The sequence below is a fragment of the Aotus nancymaae genome, unplaced genomic scaffold (genome assembly GCF_030222135.1).
Source record: "Aotus nancymaae isolate 86718 unplaced genomic scaffold, 86718_ANA_hifiasm-v0.15.2.pri h1tg000059l, whole genome shotgun sequence".
Classification (NCBI taxonomy): Eukaryota; Metazoa; Chordata; class Mammalia; order Primates; family Aotidae; genus Aotus; species Aotus nancymaae.
The window spans coordinates 50,140,582-50,167,168 of record NW_026988473.1 but is presented as its reverse complement, the minus strand read 5'-3'; the positions used below and the strand labels follow the sequence as shown (position 1 = coordinate 50,167,168).

Below are 26,587 nucleotides of genomic sequence, written 5' to 3'. Positions count from 1 at the left end.
ACTACAAATAACTACAACCTCTTGGCATTATTTTTAGTTGTAATTTTTTTTTCTTTTCAAAGAGACCTCTAAAACATTTAAAAAAACATTTAAAGCAAATCCATTTAAAGTTTATAAAAGGCTGTACTGCACAGGCCTAGCTTATTAAGGGACCTGTGGTTTAGCCTCAAGTGGTGTGGGAAAGTCTTCAGCACACCAAGCAGTGTTCAGCATGTCACCTGTTTTCGTCATTCTTGGATGTATACTGGCTATAGAGCGTGGCTGCTCTTCGCTCCACTCCATTGGATGGGGAGATGCTGGAATTCTGTTCCTCCCCCATGCTGCTGTCTGGGAGATGTAGCAGAGACCTCTTCTGATAGGAAGGCAGGTTGGTAGACACAATTCCTGGGGACCTCGACAGGTGTCTTTGAGACTGAAAAAGATAGGACAGGAACTAGGAAAGCTTTACAGACAGACACTTAAGCCACCCACTAGAAAATTTCATTTACAAATATTTATCTCAAGGAAAAAACTGGACCAATGAGCAAAGATAATGTACAAAGGTATCAATCCTGGAGTTAGTCATTTATCATTTATCATGGTAAAAAAACTGGAAACAATCTACACATCCATTATTAGGGATATTAAACAAATTAATTAGGGCATTTCCATACAATGGAATTCTAGACAGCCATTAAAAAATGATGCTGCTATGGCTGGTGGTGGCTCACAGCTGTAATCTCAGTACTTTGGTAGGCAGAGGTGAGTGGATCACTTGAGTCCAGGAGCTTGAGACCAGCCTGGGCAACATGGTGAAACCCCGTCTCTACAAAAACTACAAAAAAGTGAGCAGGTATGGTATGTGCTTGTAGTCCCAGCTACTCGGGAGGATCACCAGAACCTGGGAGGTAGAGGCTGTAGTGAGCTGTGATCATGCTACTGCACTCCAGCCTGGGCAACAAAGTGAGACTCTATCTCAAAAAAAATAAAGATGATGCTGGTTTAGGCCGGGTGTGGTGGCTCACGCCTGTAATCCAAGCACTTTGGAGGCCAAGGCGGGCGGATCACCTGAGGTCGGGAGTTCATGACCAGCCGACCAACATGGTGAAACCCTGTCTATTAAAAAAAAAAAAAAAAAAAAAGACGCTGGTTTATACACAGTGACAGATGGAAGGGCATGTATGCCAACATAGAGTGAAAAAGCAGGTTTAAAACAGTATGTCTAGTACATCTCTTTTATTTGTGGGTTTATAAGAATAAAACAAGTTTGACAGCATAGTGGTTTACTTCTAGGTTATAAATTGTAATTCTCATCTTCTATTTTATAACTCTGTTCTTTCAAAAATAATGAACATACCTTTCATTATCAGAAAAAAATAAGCTATTATTTTTCTAACAAAAAAGCATTAAAACATCACCTACCTGTTGTCTGTCTGATAACAGCTCCTGAATTGCTATTTGAGGGTAAGAGACAGAGCCCCAGATGGTCTCTTTTTACCACAAAGGTTTTCTTCCACCCTCCATTCTTCCTGACCTTTCTATAACAACATCTAGCCCGCTGACCTCTTCTTCCTGAACTGTTCTTCAGAACACTCATCTGTCCTAATTTTCCTTTTGTTGCATTTGGAGGCAGTCTGATGTGGGTTTGATCGTTGCAGCTGTATGATCTCTGTGCCTGTTCCTCATGTAGGAGAGGGAACGCCACTCCCTCACAGTGGATAAATAACATGGGAATGTGTGTATGGTACTAAGCACAGACCCTTCCACATATCATGTACTCGATAAGTTTCTTAAATCAGAAATAGGAAATGGGGTGTAAGAAGCAGAAAACAAGAATATTTGTTTTTAAAATATTTTTATGATAAAACTTTTTTTGTTTGAGACAGAGTCTTGCTCTGTTGCCCAGGCTGGAGTGCAGTGGTGAGATCTCTGCTTACTGCAACCTCCACCTCCCGGGTTCAAGTGATTCTCTTGCCTTAGCCTCCCGAGTAGCTGGCATTACAGGCACGTGCCACCATGCTCAGCTAATTTTTGTGTGGTTTTTCTTTTTTTTTTTTTCTGAGACAGAGTTTTGCTCTCGTTACCCAGGCTGGAGTGCAATGGCTCGATCTCGGCTCACTGCAACCTCCGCCTCCTGGGTTCAGGCAATTCTCCTGCCTCAGCCTCCTGAGTAGCTGGGATTACAGGCACGCGCCACCATGCCCAGCTAATTTTTTGTATTTTTAGTAGAGACGAGGTTTCACCATGTTGACCAGGATGGCCTCAGCCTCTCAAAGTGCTGGGATTACAGGTGTGAGCCACCACGCCCGGCAATAAATGTTTCTTAAGTGAGAAACAGAAAAGGGATTGTGAACAATAGAAGGTAGCATACTTTGTTGTTTTGAAATATTTTCTCTGAAGCATACATGGTCTTGGCATTCCCCTCCTCCCTCATGTGGAGGAAGATCAGCTGAAACCACAGAGGCACTGAGATAGAAAAGAATCTACTAATTTCCCTTGGATTCAGGGTGCTGAGACATAAGTATTATGTCACTGTGGTGAAGTGAGACACTCAGGAAGTATTCAGTCATTTGGAACTTTCTGCCCTGGACCCCCAGGGCATGACCCTTCCCCTTCTGGACATAAACCCAGCTGGGTCTTGTCATCTGTGGCAGTGGGCGCCACCTGATTTAACACCCTCAGAAAGCTCAGAAGTAGCTCTCAAGGGACACTGCCAACTCACGTGATCTGTTCTTGGTTCTTCTTTAAGGTCCACGGTTACCCTTTCCCACAGCTGCTGCCACTTCTCAGGGGCTTGGTTCAATTTGTGTTCCAATTTTTCAATTTCCTGCCAAGAAATTAAAAGTTTTTTGATAGATCAGTATTTCATGGAAATCAGGATGTGCCCCAAAGCCACACTGCTTCTGTACTAGGCTCAGATGAGCAGCATGGCCAGAGGGCAGTTGAGGAAAGTGGTGGACCTGGGCCTCAGAGGTCTCCCAGCCAGGAATAGTGGTGACAGCTCTAGCTGGTATGCCACACTGTGGTGAAGATGGTTTATTAGGACCTATAACTAGGCCTTTTGGTACAGTATAGCTTACATACTAGGACGTGAAATATGTATCTCAGACATCTGCACTGTTGGGCAGCCCATGGGAAATCTGATAGCCAAAGCAAGAGGTCAAGCTCTGGGCCTGTGGCCCAGCCCTAACAGCTGAGGTAGATGAGAAGTCTGTCCTTGACAGGAGGAACCCCTCAACTCTGATGATTCAAACCAGATGTGGAAAGAATGAACCAAGAAATGCCCAAGGAAACAGATATCCCTTCTGACAGGGAAGCTGGAGATCAGAGCAGCTGCTTCTGTGACAGTATGACACCGAAGCATACTCTTCCTGCTCAGGAAACCAGAGGGGAAAGACTCTTCAGGAACTGTCTGGCCCCTATCAAGGCTCAAAGCTATTCCTCAGGCAGGCTACTGCCAAGATGAGTTCGTTCTGGAACATTCCTTGCAGAAGATGGTTGGTAGCACTCCCGTCAGGACACTGAAACTACCCACACTTCTGACCAGAAGAAGTAAAGCACCCACAAAAGCCACAGCCAAGGCCTGACTAAGGCTGCTCGGGCAACTAAAACAGCTGGGAAGCTGCCGGAAGGAGTAAATTGCTCCATTTGCTTGATTGCTTCTTTGTAATGCTAGAAAATCACTTTTATTGAGACTCTTTTCCAGTAGTGAAGCCTGGTCCCCCCAGATGATGGGGAGCAAATCTGTTTTCTTCATACCGGGAGGGTGCTACCATAACCTTAGCCCAAAGTAAGGAAAGCCATGTTCTGAAGTTTGTAAACCATTCTTAGCTTAGCTTGGTTTCTTTGGCCTTGTGCCTCTGGCGCCCATGGTGCCCCTAGGTGTGTATCTACAGTTGACTTACACTGAAAAGGCTGGTGAAAGCATCGGGCTGAGTACAGTTCACATCATCGTAGCATGGCCACACTGTTCTCCTCTGGCTCCGGGGCCCAGCTTCTCCAGCCAGGTCAATGTCTTTGGAGGGGAAGTGCTTGGGGGTTAGCATCATCCAGTCATAGGAAGGGCCTGTGGACAGGGTCTCTTCTATGTAGTAATCCCACTTCTTGAGGCTAGAGACATTTACACTGGGCTTCAGGGCCTGGTAAAGAAAACAGAAATACAGTTTCATCTTGAACCCAAAGTACCCCAAGCTCACTGTCAGGCAAGCCCCTAACATCTGTAGAGTCCAGGGGAGGAAGAGTGTGAATGGAGGTTCAAATACCATATGTCTAAATATTTAAAAGTCATACATCAAAATAAATTATTAAAACAATTTTCAATCCTCCTACCTTGAGAAATATAACTTCCTAATGACCCAGAAGGTCAAGTTCAATAGAGGATTCATGGATTCCTTAGAACTTTATACTAGCAAGTGGTGGCACTAGGTGAGCTGGCCCCAGGTCCCAGTCCTTGGCCTAACTCTTCTTCTCCCACCTGTAACTTATATTCTAAGAGTCTTACATGAATGTTCATGTATACCCCAGCCCACAAAGTCAAACTCTGTCCACTGTCAAACCTGCCACTATTTGCCATTCTTTGGGCTTTGAGGTCCATGCACTGACTTAGTAGACCGACTTGGAGAAGTAGCCTGGTGGGCAGCCTGAATTTGGGCAAGGAATTTTGAAGTACCCAGAACATGGTTTAGATGAAGGAGGGGGCATCTAGGCATGTACCATTGGTTTCTTGTACTCCTCACTTCATGAGGATGCAGCTGGAGAAAGGCCAGACTAGGGTTCTATGATTGGGGTCCGGGGCAGGGGACTCTCTTGGGCCCTAAGTAATGGTGGAACTGCTTATCAGACTAGTCTGTTCCATTCCAGAGCATGTGTTATGTAGATGTGCACGGTGGGGCACAGTTGTTATGTAGATGTGCATGGTGGGGAGATATGTTATCCTTCTTGGGCTGGGCTCCAAACATCTCTGCTTCCTACAGGGGTCCTTCCATGGCTTTGGTACAGATGGACTTAAAGAAACCTTTTCTAAGGTATTTTAAGGTTTTTCAGCTTAGAACACCTATTGATATTTCAAATTTTGTTAGTTCCTTTTTTTTGTTTTTTGAGATGGAGTTTTCACTCTTGTCGCCCAGGCTGGAGTGCAATGGCATGATACTGGCTTACTGCAACCTCCGCCTCCTGGGTTCAAGCAATTCTCTGGCCTCAGCCTCCTGAGTAGCTGGGATTACAAGCATTCACCACCACACCCAACTAATTTTTGTATTTTTAGTAGAGGCGGGGTTTCACCACATTGGCCAGGCTAATCTTGAGCTCCTGACCTTGGGTGATCTACCTGCCTCGGCCTCCCAAAGTGCTGGGATTACAGGTGTGAGCCACCGCGCTCAGCCAAATTTTGTTAGTTCTTTCTTCCTGGGGAAAGTTGCCTTGCTTTGATTCTCTAGAAGTTTTCCCTTCTAGGTTTTGGGGGCCAGCTCCTCATTTTTGTGGCATTATCACAACCCATTTGTACCAAACGTATAGTGTCTCAAACTTTGAAATAGCTTTTTGGTATTAAACAGCTTATATATACTAAGCTAAGGAAAACTTAACACAAAATTTCAGAAAATGAAACATAAATGATTTCTTACTCTACCTCTATTTCCAATGGTGAATATAAATAATTAAAGAAAACGGGACTCCTCTTGTGCATCCTGTCAATGCACTCCCAAATACAGATTCCTTTTTTGGCATGCTTTTCTCCTTTATCATCAAATAAAGTTCCTGTAAGTTAAAAAAAAGTCCAACAAAACAAAATTAAATAAATTAACACTTTGCCTAAAAAAGTATGATGCAAGTAGCAGATAAAAAAGTGGAAATTTTTTTCATGGCTCTAAAAACAGCAACATTTGTGTGAAAACCTTAGAAAATAACTGCAAAGCTGAAGACAGTAATGAATTTCATAGCTATATAGGGAAACAAGTCCAGATGGAGGAAACATCTGATAAAGTTTGCCTCAGCAGCCAGCAGTCTATCATGACTCTTCCAACCCTCATCCTGCATCTGTATCTAGATTCAAAGAAGTCCATGCAGGAGGCATTCTACAGCTGTCAAGAGAAAATGGAAGGACTTCAGAGTTGATTTGATGAAACTCAGTAAAAAACATAATTTTATGTTTCTGTTTTAAGTTGTTGGCCATTTATCAGGAAGCCATTTAGAGTGTTCTCTTGTTTAGCAGTTTATATATACTGCAGATCATGGTCACTGACACTCTAGATGACAGAAGGGCGTAGTCTGTGTCCTTGGTTGACTTAAAAATAAAAGCAGAACTTTTATACCTTTTTCAAATAATCTATTACTGACATGAGCCCATTTTGTTTTTAATAGGGAGGAAAATGTGTTGGGGTGAGGCAAAAAATATTTCTTTAAAAGGCCAGGAATGGTGTCTCAGCAGTGCTGTCTTGTTTGGAATGAAGTGACTCAGTCAAAATCAACATGCATTTTACCAGTTTATCAGAAAAAAATGTGTCAAGCCCAAGATGGCATAAAATTCTATAATATATGGGGCCCCTAAGACTAATGAACAGTTTCTTCTCTACCTTTTAACTGCAGAGTCCAGTGCAGTAGTTCTCAACCTTGGTCATACATTCAAAAAACCAAGGGCTTTAAAAAAATCCCCATGCCCAGGTCTCATCTCAGACCAATTAAATCAGAATATCTGGGAATGGTCCCAGATATTAGTTATTTTAAAAGCTCAAGTGACTCCAGGCTCGGCACAGTGGCTCACGCCTGTAATTCCAGCACTTTGGGAGGCTGAGGTGGGTGGATCACAAGGTCAGGAGTTCAAGACCAGCCTGACCAACATGGTGAAATCCCGTTTATACTAAAAATACAAAAATTAGCCAGGTGTAGTGGCACATGCCTGTAATCCCAGCTACTCAGGAGGCTGAGGCAGGAGAATCGCTTGAACGCGGGAGGCAGAGGTTGCAATGAGCGAAGATCGTGCCACTGCACTGTAGCCTGGGTGACAGAGAGAGCATCTGTCTCAAAAAAAAAAAAGTTCAAGTGACTCTAATGTCCAAAGTTGCAACTACTCTAGGGGTTGCGGTAAGATTTTGAAAGCCACCTTGTGTATTGTTCCATTTGGCGCCTTGAGGCATGGATTAGACTGAAGGGCTGTGTGGTAGTCAGCTCCAGTTGAAATAGGCTTTAGGCACCTTTGTAGACAGTAAGCTGAAACCAGAAGAGGAGAGGCAATACCTGGCCCTCTGTTCCTTATGGCTATTGTAACACCTTGTAACTGGAAGAAAGTCCAATGGACTTTTTTTACAATATCCATATGGCTGGCTTAGGGCAACATGTACACATATAAGGAACACCTTAAAAACAGTACACATCATCAGACAGCTAGTGCCAAATCCTATCAAATTATAACCCTATAATCCGGTGTGTAATAATCAACATATTAAGCTTTTAGGGCACAGGAGAATTCATTGTTTTTAAGCCTTTCTGATAAAATCTTAAAAATTATGACTCAGCAGGGTGTGGTGGCTCACACCTGCAATCCTAGCACTTTAGGAGGCCGAGGCAGCGGGATCACTTGAGGTCAGGAGTTTGAGACCAACCTGGCTTACATGGTTAAAACCAGTCTCTACTAAAAATACAAAAATCCACCAGGCGTGGTGGTGGGCACCTGTAATCTCAGCTACTCAGGAGGCTGAGGCAGGAGAATCACTTGAACCCAGGAGGTGGAGATTGCAGTGAGCTGAGATCGAACCACTGCACTCCAGCCTGGGCAACAGTGTGAGACTTCATCTCAAAAAAAAAAAAAAAAAAATTACTGATGAATTCTGCCAGCAGTGGTTGAGATTACTTACTCTCCACTTCATCATCTTGGCAGATAAAGGGTAGTTACCACAGCTGTTCCTAAACAAGGTTTCACTGTAGGCTTGATAACTAGTGCATCCACCAGAACACAAAAAGGCAACCTAGTCTGGACTAGGGACACAAAACTAGGCTTCTTTGATGTTAATTAGGTGGGTGGCCTAACATCCAGAGAGGGGGCAGGGTAGATGATTTCTACTAAGGCTTCAGCATTGACATTCCAGCATTTGAAATGCATGTTTATGTGTTGCTGTTGTTTTTGAGACAGGGTCTCACCCTGTCACCCTGGCTGGAATGCAGTGGCGTGATCTCGGCTCACTGTAGCCATGACCTCCTGGACTCAAGTGATCCTCCCACCGCAGCCTCCTGAATAGCTGGGACTACAGCAGTGTGCCACCACACCCAGTTAATTTTTGTTTTTTGTAGAGATGGGGTTTCGCCATGTTGCCCAGGCTAGTCTTGAACTCCTGGGGCTCAAGCAATCTGCCTGCGTCAGCCTCTTAAAGTGCTAGGATTATACGTGTGAGCCACTGCAACAGCCTGTGTTCATGAGATTTAAGAGGAAACATGTTTCATAGGATGTAAATGCTTACATTTTCAAATACTCATGATAATCTTTTAATATATACCAAATGCCTTTATTCACATCATTTTATTTAATCCTTTCAACAGCCCTGTGTGATAGGCACGGCCACTATCTTTGTTTACTCAGATGAGGAAACAGACTCAGAGATGAAGTAATTTACCCCAAGTTACTGACATTTTCTGACCCTTGATCCATGGCTCTATACGGGGGACCAGTGGTGGGTCTCAGACTTGGCAGCATAATGGCCTTACCTGGGGAGTTTTTATTTTTTATTCTTTATTTTTGAGTCAGGGTCTCACTCTGTCGCCCAGAGCTAAGAGTGGTGCAGTCTTAGCTCACTACAACCTCTGCCTCCCGGTGTCAAGAAATTCTCGTGCCTCAGCCTTCCGAATAGCTAGGATTATAGGCGTGCACCACCACGCCTGGCTAATTTTTGTATTTTTAGTTGATATGGTGTTTCGCCATATTGGCCAGACGGGTCTCGAATTCCTGGCCTTGAACAATTCACCCACCTTGGCCTTCCAAAGTGGTGGGATTACAGGTGTGAGCCATCATGCCTGGCCTCACCAGGGGAGTTTTAAAAGCTGCTGATGCCTGGGCCTTACTATCACAGATTCTGATTTAAGTGGCTGGGGATGATGCCTGGACCTTGGAAGTTTTAAACGCTCTCCAGGTGATTCTAATGTTCAGTCAGGTCTGAGAACCACTGCACTAGACCTTGTTGCTTCTCTAATGAAGAGAACCATCATCTGCTCTGGGAGAAGCCTTGATCTTTGGCCACATATGCACGCTGCTAAGGTAATCTGATCAGCTTAATTTAGCAAAACAAACTGCTTTATTAAAAAACCAAAAACCTAGCCTGGGCAACATGGCAGAACCCTGTCTCTACAAAAAAATATAAAAATTAGGTGGGGGTAGGGGCATATGCCTGTGGTTCCAGCTACTCAGGAGGCTGAGTAGCTGGGAGGATCACTTGAGTCCCAGAGGTGGAGGTTGCAGTAAGCCAAGATCCTGCCACTGCACTCTAGGCTGGGAGACAGAGCGAGACGCTGCCTCAGAAAAACAAAACAAAACCACAACCCCCCCTCAACCAAAAAAACCATACAACTACTCCAAAAAGGCAAAAACCTGCATTTTACTCCCACCAGTATTTGCACATGTTGTTCCTTTCAGTGATAAAGCTGAGTGACATGGTGACCCCCGCAGGTCAGGTCAGTCCACTGAAGACCAGGCCTGGCTAGGTAAGGTGGCTCACACCTGTAATCCCAGCACTTTGGGAGGCTGAGGCAGGCTGACTGCTTGAGACCAGGAGTTCAAGACCAGCCTGGCCAACATGGTGAAACCCTCTCTACTAAAAATACAAAAATTACCCAGGGATGATGGCATGGGCCTGTAATTCCAGCTACTTGGGAGGCTGAGGCAAGAGAATCACTTGAACCTGGGAGACAGAGACTGCAGTGAACTGAGATCACGCCACTGCACTCCAGCCTCAGAGACGGAGTGAGTGAGACTCTGTCAAAAAAAGAAAAGAAAAGAAAAAAAGACCAGTCCTAAGGCAGTTGTAACCAGCTATATTGGATACCTTCCCAATACACGGTATAAAGATGCTTAAGAAATTAAAGTTTCTGATTGTGATGTAAAGAATAAAAATTCCATGAGTCAACAAAAGTCTGGAAGTATAAACAGGATAGGAAATTGTCTCACCAGTACTGTTTCCCTTATCAAAAGTAGGAACTATCATACTAGACAATTTCAGTGGCATGCCCTGAAAAGCAGTATTTCCTGATTTCAGATTTTAAACTGAGAACATCAGTAAATATTTTCTTGGAATTAAGAGTCCTCTTTATGATACCAAATACATATAATGTATTGAACAGAGCTGATTTTTGTTTGCTTAACAAAAATAGTCATGCATATCCTCTCTTCCTCTCGCCCTGTAACAGTAACAAAAGAAAGAATGTAAAATCCCCTTGGGAAATGTTTTTATAGGGGCTGACTTTCAGAATCTACTAATTATAATTATTATTGCTATTAAAAATAATAGTTCATCACTATCATTAGTAATGATAGTGATGTCTAAAATTTATTGAGTGCTTACTATGTGCTAGAGACTATACTAAGAGGCTAAGTGATTGTGTGAAGAGTTTAAAACTATTTCCTCATGTGATCATCATGGACCTGACAGGTGGGGTGCTATTACTGTCCTCATTTTAAAGATGAAACTGAGGCTCAGAGAGGTACTTAACCCCTCTCCAAAATGTTCAGTTGGTAACTGCCAATGCTGGGATTTTATGCTGGTCTATTTGCTCCTGAGCACAGGACCTTAACTGCTATTCAAGCTGCCTCTGAGGGCCAGGCACCCTTCCTATTAGAGTGCATCAGGGTTGGAAAAACTATGAGTCAAATGTTTCTTCTCAAACAGTGTGATCACTTTGAGGTATCAAAATAGTAAATGTATTTAATTGTACAAAGGTGCTATAGGAATGATCACCTGCCAAGAGCTAACATGGTACATAATTTCAGAATTTGGCCACTTATCCACTCCCCTACATTCATAGGTCAGAGTTAAGCCCTAACTCAGCTTGTCACTCTTTGGGGTAGTTACATTATTAGAATTTTCATTAAAAACATGCAGAACTAACAAAAAAGATAAAACAAGGGCATACAAACACATACCGTGCTCTAATCTTTCATAGTCTGAATCCAGGAGAAATGTTTTAAAGCGATTAGATACATAGTGGAAAGCCAAGAACTTTAAGTAATAGAGATTGAATTCAAACTCAGTCGGATACTGGTTGTGAACCTGAAACACACAAGGCAAAGAAAAGAGTAAGAATTAAATAGAACAAAAAGTGGAGGCTTAACTGAAACATGCAGGAGACCATTTAGTCATTCACTCCACAAACACCTGAATCCCTACCATGAGTAGAGATGGGAAGGGAACCAGCTTTTCCAAGCACCTACTGTGTGCCAGACACCAGACGAGGGTTTTTTAAGAAACATAATCTCATTTAATCTCTACGACATAGCAAGAGAGGCATTATTATCTCCACTTTACAATTGAGAAAGCATAGGATCAGCAAGATTAAGACATTTACCCAATGACATTAAACAGTAATTAGTGAGCCCCATTTTTTTTTTAACCTTAAAAAACATTAAATTTACGTAAGCATAGTGAGCCCAAATTTAACCCTGGCTTATTAGGCTCCGAAGTCTCTACCCCACTCACTACATATACTGTGTTTGACATGTGATATATATTAACGTAAGCTATGGTTCTTGCTTTCCAGGCACCTGTGGTGTAACAGTGTGACATACAACAAGAAAAACTGTTCTTACAGAAGTTTGGCAATGAAAAGGACTGAGAAGAGAAGGTGGTGGCTTAAGGGGACAGCAAGAGATGTTTTCTGGTCAAAAGAAATGTGTGCATGTCTGAAGGCAATCCAGACAGTTGGTACCTGGCAATGCTGGGATTTTGTCCTGGTCTGTTTGCTCCAGAGCACAGGGTCTTAACTGTTATTCAAGCAATCCAGAAGGAGCCAATAGAGAGAACAAACTTTAGAAAAATTTGTTAGCTAATAACTAAGAGAGTAAGATCCTGGAAAAGCAAGAATAAATGAGGCTCAGGGCTAGATTTAGGGAACAGCTTTGGAAACAAGGATGGACGAAAGGTAGGCAAGAGAACAGTAGTTCAAGTGCCAAGGGAAAGGGCAGGAGCTAATGTCTTTTAACCTTAATTTTTCATCAGTAAATTAGGCAGTGAGGTCACTGGGCACAGGAATAGGAATGAGGGAATGACATGGGAGGCAGAAGGCTGGGCAAAGGTTGGAATGATCATTGAGCTATAGCATGCTTTAGGCAAACTGTATACAGACTGTGGAGCCATCTCACATTGGCAGAGGGTAGGCTGAGACCCTGTGACACTCCCCACTCCACCTTGCAATCTTACCTCTATATTTCTCAAACAATCTCTCATGACCAGCTAGAAAATTCTGTTTGGTTGAAATAAGTTCCAATCATAATTATACTTGCTTAAAAGCTGGTTCAAATTAACACTACAGGCAAGCTGTCTAAAAGTCAGCATTCCCCTCCATGTTTAATTTGGCAATATGGATCTGTACTTAGTCAGCTGGGTCGGCCAAAGTGAGCAGGCATGTGTGTAATATCTTGACTGTCCAGTGGACAAACAGGAATTTAGGTCATCATCTGGGTATCGCTGATTTATCAAAATTTATCATCTGGTTAGGAACCTGGTTTTCTGTGATGATTAAAGGGCTTTTTTCTACATTTTGTTACTGGCTTTTTAATTGAACTAAAATTTTAGCTTGTAAGTAATGCAAAGTAAAATGGATTTTAGGAAGATGCATTAAAATAGAGTTTGACTCCTGTGCAGTGAGGCTGCAAACCATGGAACTGCTTCCTTGATGTGAGCCAATGCCTTCCTGTTGCATCATAACTAACTCCAAAGGACAGCAGAGCTTTCTATGGGACCCGGCTCTGAATAGCTAGGTAGTGTGCCATACTCCAGGTTTTTAGAACTATAAGCATTTGTATTAAGAATGAGTTTTCTCATCAGTGAAAATGAAGGGATAATATATCATGGGTTTCCTATGATCATGCAATATGAGCAACTAATTATAAAGGCTGGCTGGGTGCGGTGGCTCACGATTGTAATCCCAGCACCTTTGGGAGGCCAAAGTAGATGGACTCTTTGAGGCCAGGAGTTTGAGACCAACCTGGGCAACATAGTGAGACCTTTTCTCTACAAAAATTAAAACAATTAGCCAGGTGTGGTGGCATGAGCCTGCAGCTCCAGCTACTCAGGAGGCTGAGGAGGATGATCACTTGAGTCCAGGAGTTCAAAGCTGCAGTGGAGCCATAATTGTGCCACTGTACCCCAGCCTGGGTGACAGAATGAGACCCTGTCTTTGAATGAATGAATGAATGAATGAATGATCAAGGCTAACCTTAAAGAGTTTATAGTTATAATAAAACAAGAAGATCTGACATAATTAAGGATCAACATTTAAAAATACCTTTTACTTCCTTATTTTGTTAGCCCTCTATGTGTATCTCAGTAGTTAACCATGTCCCTTAATAAGGCAATTCTCATTCAAATGCTTGCCCCTACTGATACTTACGCACAGCAAAGGTGGCCCTGGGTGTGACTCTCCAGTAGGCCTGGTTCTCTGGCCTTCCTGGCTCCTTTCTTAAGCCTAGCTCAGACTTTAAGTTTCCCCCTCAACATGTCCTGTAATGCCATACAGAACTCTCCAGTCCAAGCTGTTGCTTTGGAATCCATAGTCCCACCCCCAAGGAGCCAGTGATGGAGAGCAGGGTGAGTCAGACTGTGGGTGCTGGGACAGAAGAAGGGGACACGGCAACTGAGGATGGAACTTGGTTCCCTACCATCTAAGTCTTGGGGAGAAATCTGCAGTGTGCTCAGGCAGGGTGAGCTCCAAGGACAACTGGCCCAACAGCCCTTGGAATGAACCTTCAGTAGTCACAGGCCTGCCCCTCACTCACTGTTTCCAGGGGAGAAAGAGTTCTACTGATCCAGTCCACAGTATGTTCTAAAATCGCGTTTAAAAATCTTTGTTAAAGAAAGCCTCAAAATAAAATTTCTCTCAATGACTATTCTCCATAGAAACCACATGCCTCATACATACTTGTATCTTTTCTCGATTATTCTGATATTTAATCTACTCAGGAATACAATTTTGAAGACCCATTGCTGAGGTAAAAGTAGAATGGAAATAATAAATATGATCTTAAGTTGAACTTACAGGCATTTCAGGGAGTTCACGTGCTCAGATTAAAAGTGAAACTTCTTTACAAGTGAAAAAATGTTTTCATAGCCCAGTATATTGGCCTCACCACAAGCCCTCTACAATTATGCTAGAAAGGTTAGACAATTTTCCAAGGCCTCTTTCACCCACTCCACTGGGACTGGAATTGGTGCCTGGAGACAGCATCATGGTGTACATGCTTGGGGCACTATGCATGTGTCCTCCTGTGTGCCACAGTAACACTTGCACTTGCTGTTTGGGGTTGAAAAATAATCTGCCTCCAAACTGGGGTCAATGATCAGGTCTACTGGAAGCAGAAGAGAAGATGCAGAGCAATTTGTTTTTTACTTTTCAGCAACAGTTAAAGTAACAAGCATGTACACATTTCTTTGGTGGAAAAAGAAAAGTCAGATGGACCTTAAGGCTGGGTTGATTAGTACCTAGATACCAATTTTGGAATCTGACATTAAGAAACAAAAGGAATTTTCTGAGATGTCTTTCTTCCATAATGTATGAAGAAATTATGACATGGCTGAATTCTTACTGGTGCTTAGATTTCCAGGAAGCAAGAAAAATCATACTTTCTCCATTGAGTCCTGCACCCCAGTGACTCAATTTGTCCAGTTCATTGGCTTCTTTTCCTCTTTGTCAATGGAACTCACCTAGACTCTTGTGATTTTAATTTGCATTTTTAAATGAAGAATTACATCAAGTATCTTTTCATGTGCTTATTTGTATATCTTTGGTGAAGTCAGTACAAATGTTTTGCCCACTAAAAAAATGAGTTGTTGGCTGGGCACAGTGGCTCATGCCTGTAATTCTAGCACTTTGGGAGGCTGAGACAGATGGATCACTTGATGTCAGGAGTTTGAGATCACCCTGGCCAATATGGTGAAACACCATCTCTAATAAAAATACAAAAATTAGCCGGGTGTGATGGTGCGCACTTGTAATCCGAGCTATTTGGGAGGCTGAGGTGAAAGGATTGCTTGAACCTGGGAGGCGGGGTTGCAGTGAGCGGAGATTTTACCACTGCACTCCAGCCTGGGTGAAAGAGCAAGACTTCATCTTAAAAATAAAAAAAGTTTTCTTATTATTGAATTTTAAAGTTTATGTGTTCCAGATAAGTCCTTCAGCAAATATATGGTTTACACATATTTCTCCCACTGTGTGATTTGTCTTTTCATTTACTTAACAGGGATTAAAAAAAAAATATTTATGATGTTTTTTAGAGGTGGGATCTTGCTATTTGCCCAGGCTGGTCTCGAACTCTGGGCTAAAGTGATCCCACCTTGGCCTCCCAAAATGCTGGGATTATAGGCGTGAGCCACCATGCCCAGTATCAGCCTTATAATATTTGTAGAAGCTGTAGTGATATCATCTTTCTCATTTCTAAAAGTGGTAATCTGTGTCTTTTTCCTCAAGCAGTCTTGCTAGAGGTTTATCAACTTTATTGATATTCTCAAAGAAAGCTTTTGGTTTCATTAGTTTTCTTTATTGTTGGCCACAAGATATTGGGGGCCTAAAGGCAAGTGTGCTTCAAATAAATTTAGCCTTACTATATTATGTAGAATTGGGAATGATAGGTATTTCAGCTAATAAATTAATTCTATGTCAGCATTTCCCTAAGTATGCTGACGAATAGAGTTTTAGACTTCTCTCAGGCATCATCTGGATTTTGTTGTTCAATAATTTTGTATTTATTTAGCTGCAGGTTAAAAATTATACAGACTTAAAAGACTAAACTGCATGAAACATTTTAGTTTTGTTTTTCCATTATGGAGTGAAATCTGCCAACTTCACTTATTTATAAGAAGAGAATCTGAAATGGAATTTGGAGAAACATGAATTTATAGGGTCTTATTTTTTGCCCATGTGCCATTAAGTACTTTGTAAAATTTAAAGGCCCATAAAAATAAGCTATGACTCAAATCCCTGGAAAGATCAACATTTTGGAAGTAAAGTTCAATACATTAAAACTGGATTCTGCTTTCAGAATTATAAATTTTGAGCTAAGAGAGACACTATATATCAACATGTGAAAAACGGTGGATATGGTTAAACAGATCCTAGAAGAGTATGTAGCTAATAGTAATTTTTGTTGTTTCACAAATTAAGATTTAACAAACATTAATTGTATACTTTGTGTTACATCCTTCCATATTATATGGCCTCAAATATTGAAAGCTTTGATGCAAAACTGCCTGTTATAAAACAGATTGGATTATGTTCAGTCTTGCAGTTTGCAACTGAATAGGAAGTAGATACCAGAAACTCTTGAATATACCAAGAATCCATCAACTACTGCTATTTTGTCAACATTGATGGATAAATTTTAGAATAACCAACCTGTGTCGGGGCAGCTTAGCTGCTCACATATGTGCTCACAAGGAAGGCTCATATCTTCAAAATGCAAATAGTTTTTCTCTTTGGGATAGGACCTAGCATAGTGCTGGCTTAAGGTAACCATGAGGAGAATCACATCATAAAGCCAGACCAGAATGAATCCATTTACAATTTGAATAAACTTTGAAATCAAAGTCAGTTGTTTTTCTCAAAGTAGGAAATAGTGAAAAAGTTCTAAGATGCCCTCAAAGATTTACTCTAATGCTGAAATAAAGGGGATGCTTTCTTTATGTTTTCATTAATACTATTCATGTTTTTCTCCTGGTATTATATTTTAAAAAGAAATTTTACATAAAAATTTAATCTTTGTATACTGGATTTTTTTTTTTAATTTGGCTCAACTATTTTAAGAAAAGGAAGTCCTGTAATGATATCATTTGAGCTAAGCCAATTTCTATTAGAAGCAAGAAATCTGCCAGATGTTGCTATTATGAAACAGTGAGCTAGCATTTATAATTCATTTGACACCTGGATATACTGGCGTAAACAATGGCTTTTTATATGATGAGGCAGTTCTAATTTAAGATCAGTGCTTCATCTGTTTTTTTTGTAACTTTATTAGTACTAATGGACAAGTCTAGGCATATGTCCATGGACTGCCTTTTGGCATTCAGCATGTTAGAAATGGTTAATAAGCAGGGAACACATTCCATCTGGGAAAGCTTCACTTGCTGCTGTGTAATTCTGAACTTATTTTTTTAATGTTCTTGGGCCTATTTCTGTTGTGTGTCCCTGAGAGACTGAGGGCGGCACTAATTCGAGTTATCTGGTAAAAGCCAGAGTCATGTAAAGCACTAGTGTTCACTTGAAAGGCATTCAAAGAAAGCATTTTGCTAATGCCTAAAAACCAGTATGTCAAGGATGATGAAACATTACCTTATAATTAAGTCAGCAAGAGTCAGAAAAACGATTTGTTAACTATAGTCTTCTTAGATTCCTCTGTTTTTGAGTTAATAAACGATCCCCTTTCAGCACAAAATAATCTGCATCACCAAAGCTGATACCTATGGGAGCCAACATTCTTTATTTACTGCAATTAAGGTCATATGCTTGCTTTGCTATGACTTGTCTGCATTTAGGTTATTATGTATGAGGTATTAAGTCAAAGGAGGATTCAGGCAAATTCTTATAAATTTATGTTTTAAGGGGCTGGGCGCAGTGGCTCAGGCCTGTAATACTAGCATTTTGGAAGGCCAGGGCAGGTGGATCACGAGGTCAGGAGTTTGAGACCAGCCTGGCCAACATAGTGAAACCCTCTCTCTACCAAAAAAATATGAAAATTAGCCAGGCATGGTGGCATGTGCCTGTAGTCCCAGCTACTCAGGAGGCTTAGGCAGGAAAATCGCTTGAACTCGGGAGGCGGAGGTTGCAGTGAGCCAAGATCACGCCACTGCACTCCAGCTTGGGTGACACAGCGAGGCTTCGTTTAAAAAAAAAAAGTATGTTTTCATTAAAAAAAAAATTTAATACGGCACAGCCAGATTGGAAACCATACTAATAGGGTCTTTAGATCCTCAACAATATTACTTTTTACGTTTGTGAAGCATTTACCTACAAATAATCAAACTTTAATTAAAAGTGAACTTTGGTTTTTGATTTCAGAACCAACCAGTTTATATAGAACATTTGAATTTTAGCTCTATATTCTAAAAAAAAAAGATGAATCAAAATTTAGCTGATTAGTAAAGAAAACGGCATAAATTAAACACATACCCCAAATTGTTTTAATTAACTTAGCATTTTGGAGTTTTAGCATCTATTGTACTGTATTCTAAATATAATAGGAATGTAATTTATGCCACATCTTAGCATATGTTAAATTGCTTTAATCATACCACTTAAGGGGTACTAACAGAATACAGGTTACCTTCCAACATCTAGAGCTCTCCTGCTCCCACCCACCCAGCCCCAGCCCCACCCCCAACAATAAAATATAAGAATTTCATTCCAAGTAAGGATTATTATACTTGGGAGACAATGATGTTTCCATCTTTGAGGACAGTATGTCTTACATGAGAACCTCCTATCTCTTACTGATTGTGAGTGGATTATTTTGCTGACTCTAATGTTTAGGTGTGCAGAATTCTGTGAGTTGAACACTGAGATTTAACACATTAAGTAGTACATTTAACTTAAGCCAAATTCGACTGTACAAGCTCATTCCCCTGGAATCCTCCCCCATTAAAGGAATTCTTAAGAGGTAAAAAACCCAAAAGGGAGTGGGGAGAATGGGAGGAAACACGGTATCGGGCCAAAGCAATCCAGCAATTTTTGAAAGATGGAAAATAGAAGGAAAAATAGCAGTAAATGATAGAAGAGGAGAAGCTATATTGGGATTCCTGCCAGGAGGAAAATGATTTAAGAAGGTAACAATTTGCTGTGTAAACCCAGAAAGGCTCAGGGCACAGAGGCCCAAGTATTGAGTAATGCAGAGGTGAAATGGAGGCCATCATGAGACTAGCTGGAAGTCTATGGAGGCAGTTGTAAGACCCCAGGTCCTTTCCTACCCATGCAGTCATATGATTACCCTTTTCAGAGCAACAGATCAGAGGTTTATTTTCTGAAAAAAAAACAAAACAAAAAACAAAAAAGCAAAACAAACCTGATAAGCTCTAGACTTGGGAACACCAGGCACAACTGGGTTAGTGATGAGACTTGAGAGACACTGAAAACGGCATGGAGAAAACAAAGTCTGCATACTGAACTGGGATTTCCGTGGACCTACTTCCTGCCCTGCTTCCAGAAAGCAGGCAGCCAGACCTACAAGCACCTTCTGGGCCCCAGACAGACACATTCTTCTTCATAGAAACAAGGTAGCTGCTGTTTTCTTTTTCTGGAACTCTAGTTTACTGAGATGTTGGACTTACTAATTAAAGACTGTTATTTTTTTCCTCCAGATTTATTGAAGTATAATTTAAATATAATAAAATTTCCCTACTTTAAGTATACAGTTTTTTAGTTTTAGTCTTAGTTACAGTTGTGTAACCATCACCACAATCATGATACAGAACAGTTTCCTGATGCTGAAAAGTTTGCTTATGCCCTTTGCATGATGACTGATCCCCTCCCTTGGTCACTGGTCCTAGGCAATCACAGATTTGCTTTCAGTCACTGTGGTTTTGCCCTTTTTAGAATGTCATATAGATAAACTTATGTAGTAGATAGTCTTTTCTGCCTGGCTTCTTTCACTGAACATAATGATCACAAGATCGGTCATGTTGTTATAATATTAATATTTCATTCCCTTTGTGTGCTGGGTGGTATTCCACTGAATTAATATACCAGAAATTTGTTAATCTCTTCATTGTTGATGGACATCTGTTTTTCATGCTACCCCTTTACAGCTGCACTTATTTTCTTCTTCCCCACCATCTTGAATCTGGCAACCAATAATTTATGATCTTGTCATTTTGAAAATATTAGCTGGGCACAGTGGCTCACGCCTGTAATCCCAGCACCTTGGGAGGCTGAGGCAGATGGATTGCCTGAGCTCAGGAGTTTGAGACTATCCTGGACAACATGGTGAAACCCTGCCTCTACCAAAAATACAAAAAATTAACCAGGTGTGGTAGTGTGCACCTGTGGTCCCAGTTACTCGGGAGGCCAAGGTGAGAGGATCGTGTGAGCCTGGGAGGTGGAGGCTGTAGTGAGCTGAGATGATACCACTACACTCCAACCGAGGGGAGAGAGTGAGACTCTGTCTCAAAAAAAAAAAAATTACATACATGGAATCATACCCAATTGGACCCTTTGAGATTGCTTTTCTTTCTCATTCAATATAATGTCCTTGAGATCCCTTTAAGTTGTTGCATGTGCCAGTAATTAATTCCTTTTCATTGTTGAGTAGTAGACCACAGTATGGATGTATCCCAGTTTGTGTAGCCATTCACCTGTTGTAGGACATTTTGGTTTCCCCCACTTGTATTCAAATTGGATATGTGGAAGGGTAATTCTTTATGAGATGTGGAGCCATTGAAGGTTTTTGTTTGTTTGCCTTGAAGACTTCTGTGGAGGGGAATAACAGCATCGCATCTGAGCTTTTGGAAGATTATGCCAGCAGTTCTACATAGGATATTCTAGATGGTCTTGATGAAGGATGAGCATGAACAAGACTTGTGGTCTTTCAAATTCTTATTCATTGATATTATCTATATATTGTCTATTATATTCCAGGGACTGAAACTGTAATTGTGTTAGATACTAGGGATATGAAGAATAGTATGACATAGTCCCTGTTCCCAGGAATTCTCAGACTAAGTAGAGGGCAATAGTTACATACAAATCAATATATCTTAGTGTTATAGATGCTATCAAAAAAGTCTATACATGACTCATTAGAAATATAAATGAAGTGGGAGGGTGAGGGTTAGCAAAAGATTCAAATAATTATGAACTAAAATAACATGTATAGTGCTCAGAACAGTGCCTAGCACATAGTAAGCAGTCAACACATATTAGTCATTATTGTTAATAATGGTGGTTGGTATATGGAGGCAGGAAATAGCCCCGTCCATTTGGTAAGCATAATAAAAAGATAAGCATGATAAGAAGTGCTTTCATGAGGAACTCATATGCTTTTACCTGCCTAGAAGTGAGAAGAGATGCTTGCTCCTCTCCTTTGGACTCAGGTAAGCTTTCTGTTTCAGAGACAATGGTCTCCAAACTTCTCCCTCATCTATTTGCCAAAAGGAGTATGAATAAAAGGGCCAATATTCAAAGAGAAAACCATAGTATACTATTTGCTGCAAAGAGTTTAAAGGTACACACTTAACCTTGTGACCAGCAACTCCAGTTGCTGCTGGGACAGATCAATTAAAATTCTTCAATACAGCCGGGCGCAGTGGCTCACGCCTATAATCCCAGCACTTTGGGAGGCCGAGGTGGGTGGATCACGAGGTCAAGAGATCGAGACCATCCTGGTCAACATGGTGAAACCCCGTCTCTACTAAAAATACAAAAAATTAGCTGGGCATGGCGGCGCGTGCCTGTAATCCCAGCTACTCAGGAGGCTGAGGCAGGAGAATTGCCTGAACCCAGGAGGCGGAGGTTGCGGTGAGCCGAGATCGCGCCATTGCACTCCCGCCTGGGTAACAAGAGCGAAACTCCGTCTCCAAAAAAAAAAAAAAATTCTTCAATAGGTCTTTTCATTAATAAGTAAATTAGAGCAGTAAAAAACATAGCCTCAGGCTGGGCGCGGTGGCTCACGCCTGTAATACTAGCATTTGGGAGGCCAAGGTGGATGGATCACCTGAGGTCAGGAGTTCAAGACCAGCCTGGCCATCATGGTGAAACCCCATCTTTAAAAAAAACAAAAAAAAAAAACATAGCCTCCTGTGTGTGGGGTGGAAGGTTGGGAAGTCACTGCTCATGAGTATGGAGTTTCTTTCTGGAGTGATAAGATGCTCTAAAGTTGACTGTGGTAATTGTTACACAACTTTGTGAATAGATTCAAAACTACTGAACACTTTAAATAGGAGAACAGTATGATACATAGTTCAACAAAGCTGTTATTTACAAAAATTATGTAGTGATTTAGAAAGCTGATGAAGTGATTACTAGAATAAAAACAAAACATAACCACATACTAACTCGGTGTCATCATCAGAAGACCTAGTTTCATCTCTGGTTCCTGAAAACATAGTTCTACCTTTCTTTCCAATCGGTATTAGAGGCCAGTGTGTTTCAACGAGGCTCACCATTCCCACAAATATGTTTGACATGCCAGAACCCATTCATCCAACCCTGGGATTGCGGTCAAATGAAACAAAGCTGGAAATAGGCCTGCTTTTCCTAGGTCAATTCTGTCTTCAACTTGCAAGCTCAGTGCCATCCAATTCTCAAACCCAATCCTGACCAAGGCCCCATCCAGAGGTCTGTATCTGATGTGCCTGGGATGAAGGCAGGAGGGAGTCTGGAACACTCCCATCTCCCCCACTCTCAATGCATTTTAATGGATATACTTGAGCTCCCACTTATAAGTGAGAATATGAAGTATTTGGTTTTCTGCTTCTTCATTAATTTGCTTAGGATAATTGCCTCCAGCTACATACATGTCATTGCAAAAGACATGATTTCATTCTTTTTTATGGCTGCATAGTATTCCATGGTGTATATGTAACACATTTTCTCAATGTGGTAGAAATGACCAGTGTTCTCAAGCCTATACGCCTGTCTGACTGGACCCTGATTATTTCTCCAGGGGTTAGACTTTACCTCTTACGTTCCCAGGCACAAGCTAGGGTCCTCCCAAACTGGGCAGACCATGTGCTGGATTTCAGGACCCCCAATACCTAGAGATTTTGTTCTTAGGTAATAAGCCCAAGTTTGCTCCTCTTCTTTGAAGACGGTAATTTAGAGCGCTGGCTACTTTACTTGGGGCATGCCCAATAGCCAGCTTAGCTGTTCCAGTTTCAGAAATCAACCAGTTTTTTTTCTTTTCCATTCCTAGGAGTCTACTGCTAAGATTTCAGCATGTCCTATGGCTGAGTTAATCAGAATTCTGACAGGAAGGTACCTGGCATACCATCGCAATGCTCCATCAATGCTAGTTATTCTTTCCTTCACATCAAGTCAACTCAGTCTTTCTCTACTTACCTGGTGTACACAGTCTAAGAACTGTAAGAATACTGGAGCAAAACCGCTCCCCTGACAGTTGAGGGTCAAGCTGCTCCGCTGACTGAATTTGTGACCAAAAGAGAGCCACTCTTTTTCAACCAACATCCGGAAGCCTTCAAGTGTCCTATAAAAGGGATCACTGAGTAACTGAACCAGGGATGTCACCTAGGGCACAAGCAGGATGGATCTGTCATTAATTTTAGTTCTGAAAAAGTCCTATTACTAAGATAAAAGCACTTCCTTCTGATGCTAGCTAAATCACAAAGTTACCTGGACAGCAAATTTGTTCACTAACCATTCCAGGATGGCCAATAAAATGAATTCTGTAAACTTTCCAGTAAAAACTAAAACTCAAATTCGTTATGGCTGCAAGTTTACGTTCAGAGAATTAAGACTTTAATCCTTAACTGGCCGGTTTGCTGACGGCAACCTTTTCCTAAGTTAATCAGAGGTCAGGGGATCAGTTCAAATTGATTCTACTTTTTGGCAGATGCAGATTAATGTCTTAACGTAGCCTGAACTCACACATTTTCTTTTCACTCTGGAGTGACTTAAGGTGGGGCTTATAGAGAGCCAGGGGATGGACTGACAAAACCCAGGAAGGTTGGTCCATGCCTTACACTGCTAGTCAAGGGCTCCATCTGCAAGCCTGCAGGGTACATCTGTGGATGGAAGAGCTTGATGCCCGGAGCCAGAGCTCCAGGCTGTGTAGGGGCTGAGAGCTCATGGTACAGAGTTTTCTGATGGATACCAGGTGATGTTAAACACAGGACTTTCTCTGTCCATAAACATTATTAGTCATTATACAAAAGATTCATCTGAAGAATTTAGAAGCAACCAAATAGAAATATAAAATGAACTATTCAAAAATATGTCTAATAATTTACTTGTGCAGTGATGTCCCAGCCTTCCTCCAAACAGACCAAAACTGAGGAACCATTCTCAAGTACTTCTGATACAACCACAGCCAGCTGCATTATCCTGTGAAGCTAAGAGATAGTAAAGAACACAGTTAGACCAAGCACTTTCTGAGTACACAAGTCAGAGTTGCTTTCAACCCCGGATAATCAAACAAGTTAGGGATAAAACGCTTGGACAAAAGAACCAGTTCCTTCCATGGGTACTGCAAAACCAAATACTTATAAGTTCTTTTAAAGCCACTTCATGGAAAAAAAAAAAAAGGAAAGAAAAAAATTAAAGGAAAAAACATAAATACTTAAAAGTTCTTCCATATCAAGATTAAACAATGACACTTTTATCTGGGTATAGTGACTCATGCCCATAATCCCAGCACTTTGGGAGGCCAAGGCGGGCAGGTCATTTGAGGTTAGGCGTTCAAAACCAGCCTGGGCAACATAGTGAGACCCCATCTCAATAAAACAACAAAATGATACTTTAAAAAAGTAGACACATTTTAAAACAATACATTCTAGTAATACATAATGAAATAAAATGACCTTACATGATTCCCTCAAAAGTAGGTGAGCTATAATTCCATAGAGTACAAAAGATAGAGCTTCTATGTGGATTTCCCAACAAAGGAAGAAAATTCACATGAATTTTATTGGATTTAAAATTTGTTTTTCCATGATACAGTAAGTTCTCTTTCAGATACTCCTAATTTTTTGGGAATTAGATAGTGGTGATAGTTACACAACATTGTGGATATACCAGAAAGCACTGGGTTGTACGCTTTTATCATAAGGATAAATTTCATGGTAAGTGAATTACATGTTAAAAAAAGATACTCCTGGTGGGCGTGGTGGCTCAACACCTGTAATCCCAGCACTTTGGGAGGCTGAGGCAGGAGGACTGCTTGAACCCAGGAGTTCGAGACCACCTGGGCAACATGGTAAAACCGCATCTCTACAAAACATAAAAAAATCAGCCAGACATGGCGGCACGTGCCTGTAGTCCCAGCTACTCAGGAGGCTGAGGTGGGAGGATTGAACCTGGGAGATTGAGGCTACGGTAAGCCATGATTGTGCCATTGCACTCTAGCCTGGGTAACAGAGCAAGACCCTGTCTCAAAAAAAAAAAAAAAGTAAAAATAAAAATAAAAAAGATAGTCTTATTTGTCTGTACTGTGTACTAAATGAGAAGAAAACTTTTATATTTGTGCTAAATTTTTAAAGCTATATAAGTTGGCTCAAAGTCCTTAATAAACAAGGTATGAGAACAGCATATAGATTTTATTTTTTATTTATTTATTTTTTACTTCCTCTAACATGGATCACAGGAAACAAAGCATATATATTTTAAAACCAAATGTATAACATTCTAGTTTTTAAAAATATTTTAATTATCATCAGACATAATTTGCAATTTGAATCCAACTCAGAACAAGAACAAAAATGAAAAAAAACCGTATCTTAAAGTGAGGCTACTTTAAACACGGGAATAAGGCAAATGTCCTACTCAGTAATAAGAAGCTCCTCACACAACTGTTTCTACAACATAGCTATCACCAGGCCTGAATTCTCCTGGGCTCAGAATTTGTTCTAAGAAATGTCTATTATTAAAAAGTCAAAAAATAATAAGATGCCAGCGAGCCTGTGGAGAAAAGGGAACACTTATAACAAGGCTAATGGGAATGTAAATTAGTTCAGCCACTGTGGAAAGTGGTTGGCCCATTTGACCTAGCAATCCCATTGCTAAGTATATACCCAAAGGAATATAAATTGTTCTACCATAAAGACACATGCACACATATGTTCAGTGTAGCACTATTCACAATAGCAAAGACATGGAGTCACCTATATGCCCATCAATGGTAGACTGGATAAAGAAAATATGGTACATATACACCATGGAATACTACATAGCCATAAAAAGAATAAGCTCATGTCCTCTGCAGTAACACAGCTGAAGCAAACTAACACAGGAACGGAAAACCAAATACTGCATGTTCTCACTTATAAGTGGGAGCTAAACATTGAGTACACATGGACACAAAGAAGGGAAGAGACACGTGGGGTGTACTTAAGGTTGGAGGTGAGAGGAGGGTGAGGATAAAAAAACTGCCTATCAGGTACTATGCTTATTACCTCGGTGATGAAATAATCTGTACACCAAACTCCCAAGACATGCAATTTACCTATATAACGAACCTATATATGTACCCCTGAACCCAAAATAAAACTTGAAAAAAGAATTTGCTGTAAGAGTTAACTTTTAAAATGTCAATATCCTAAGTGGGCAATTATTTTCCACTGTCTTTAGTCCCTAACTTTTGGTACAGGTCCACTTTCTAGCAAAAAGCAGAGCACAGAATGTATCAGAAACATGGATGGGTAAGTTGGGTGGTGGGGTCCGTTTGGAGTTGGGGCTCATAGCCTAGGGACAGAAAGGAGTATTG

The 26,587-nt window shown here is 41.0% G+C and overlaps 1 protein-coding gene across 4 annotated transcripts in view; it reads right to left on the bottom strand.

Annotated features, from left to right (window-relative positions):
* The window catches only part of SBF2 (SET binding factor 2), a 472,399-nt gene that overhangs the window by 6,801 nt on the left and 439,011 nt on the right, over positions 1–26,587 (bottom strand). For 2 of the 4 annotated variants that reach the window (XM_012456679.3, XM_012456680.3), the window contains 7 exons: positions 24,117–24,218; positions 23,209–23,394; positions 11,096–11,222; positions 5,606–5,733; positions 3,885–4,118; positions 2,702–2,806; positions 219–412 (listed from right to left, as the gene is read on the bottom strand). In XM_012456679.3, the coding sequence (XP_012312102.1) occupies positions 219–412; positions 2,702–2,806; positions 3,885–4,118; positions 5,606–5,733; positions 11,096–11,222; positions 23,209–23,394; positions 24,117–24,218 (1,076 nt within the window). Of the gene's footprint in view, positions 1–218; positions 413–2,701; positions 2,807–3,884; positions 4,119–5,605; positions 5,734–11,095; positions 11,223–17,490; positions 17,619–23,208; positions 23,395–24,116; positions 24,219–26,587 lie in introns of those variants that run through there. The other 2 variants (XM_012456682.3, XR_010338354.1) reach the window with 2 other exon arrangements.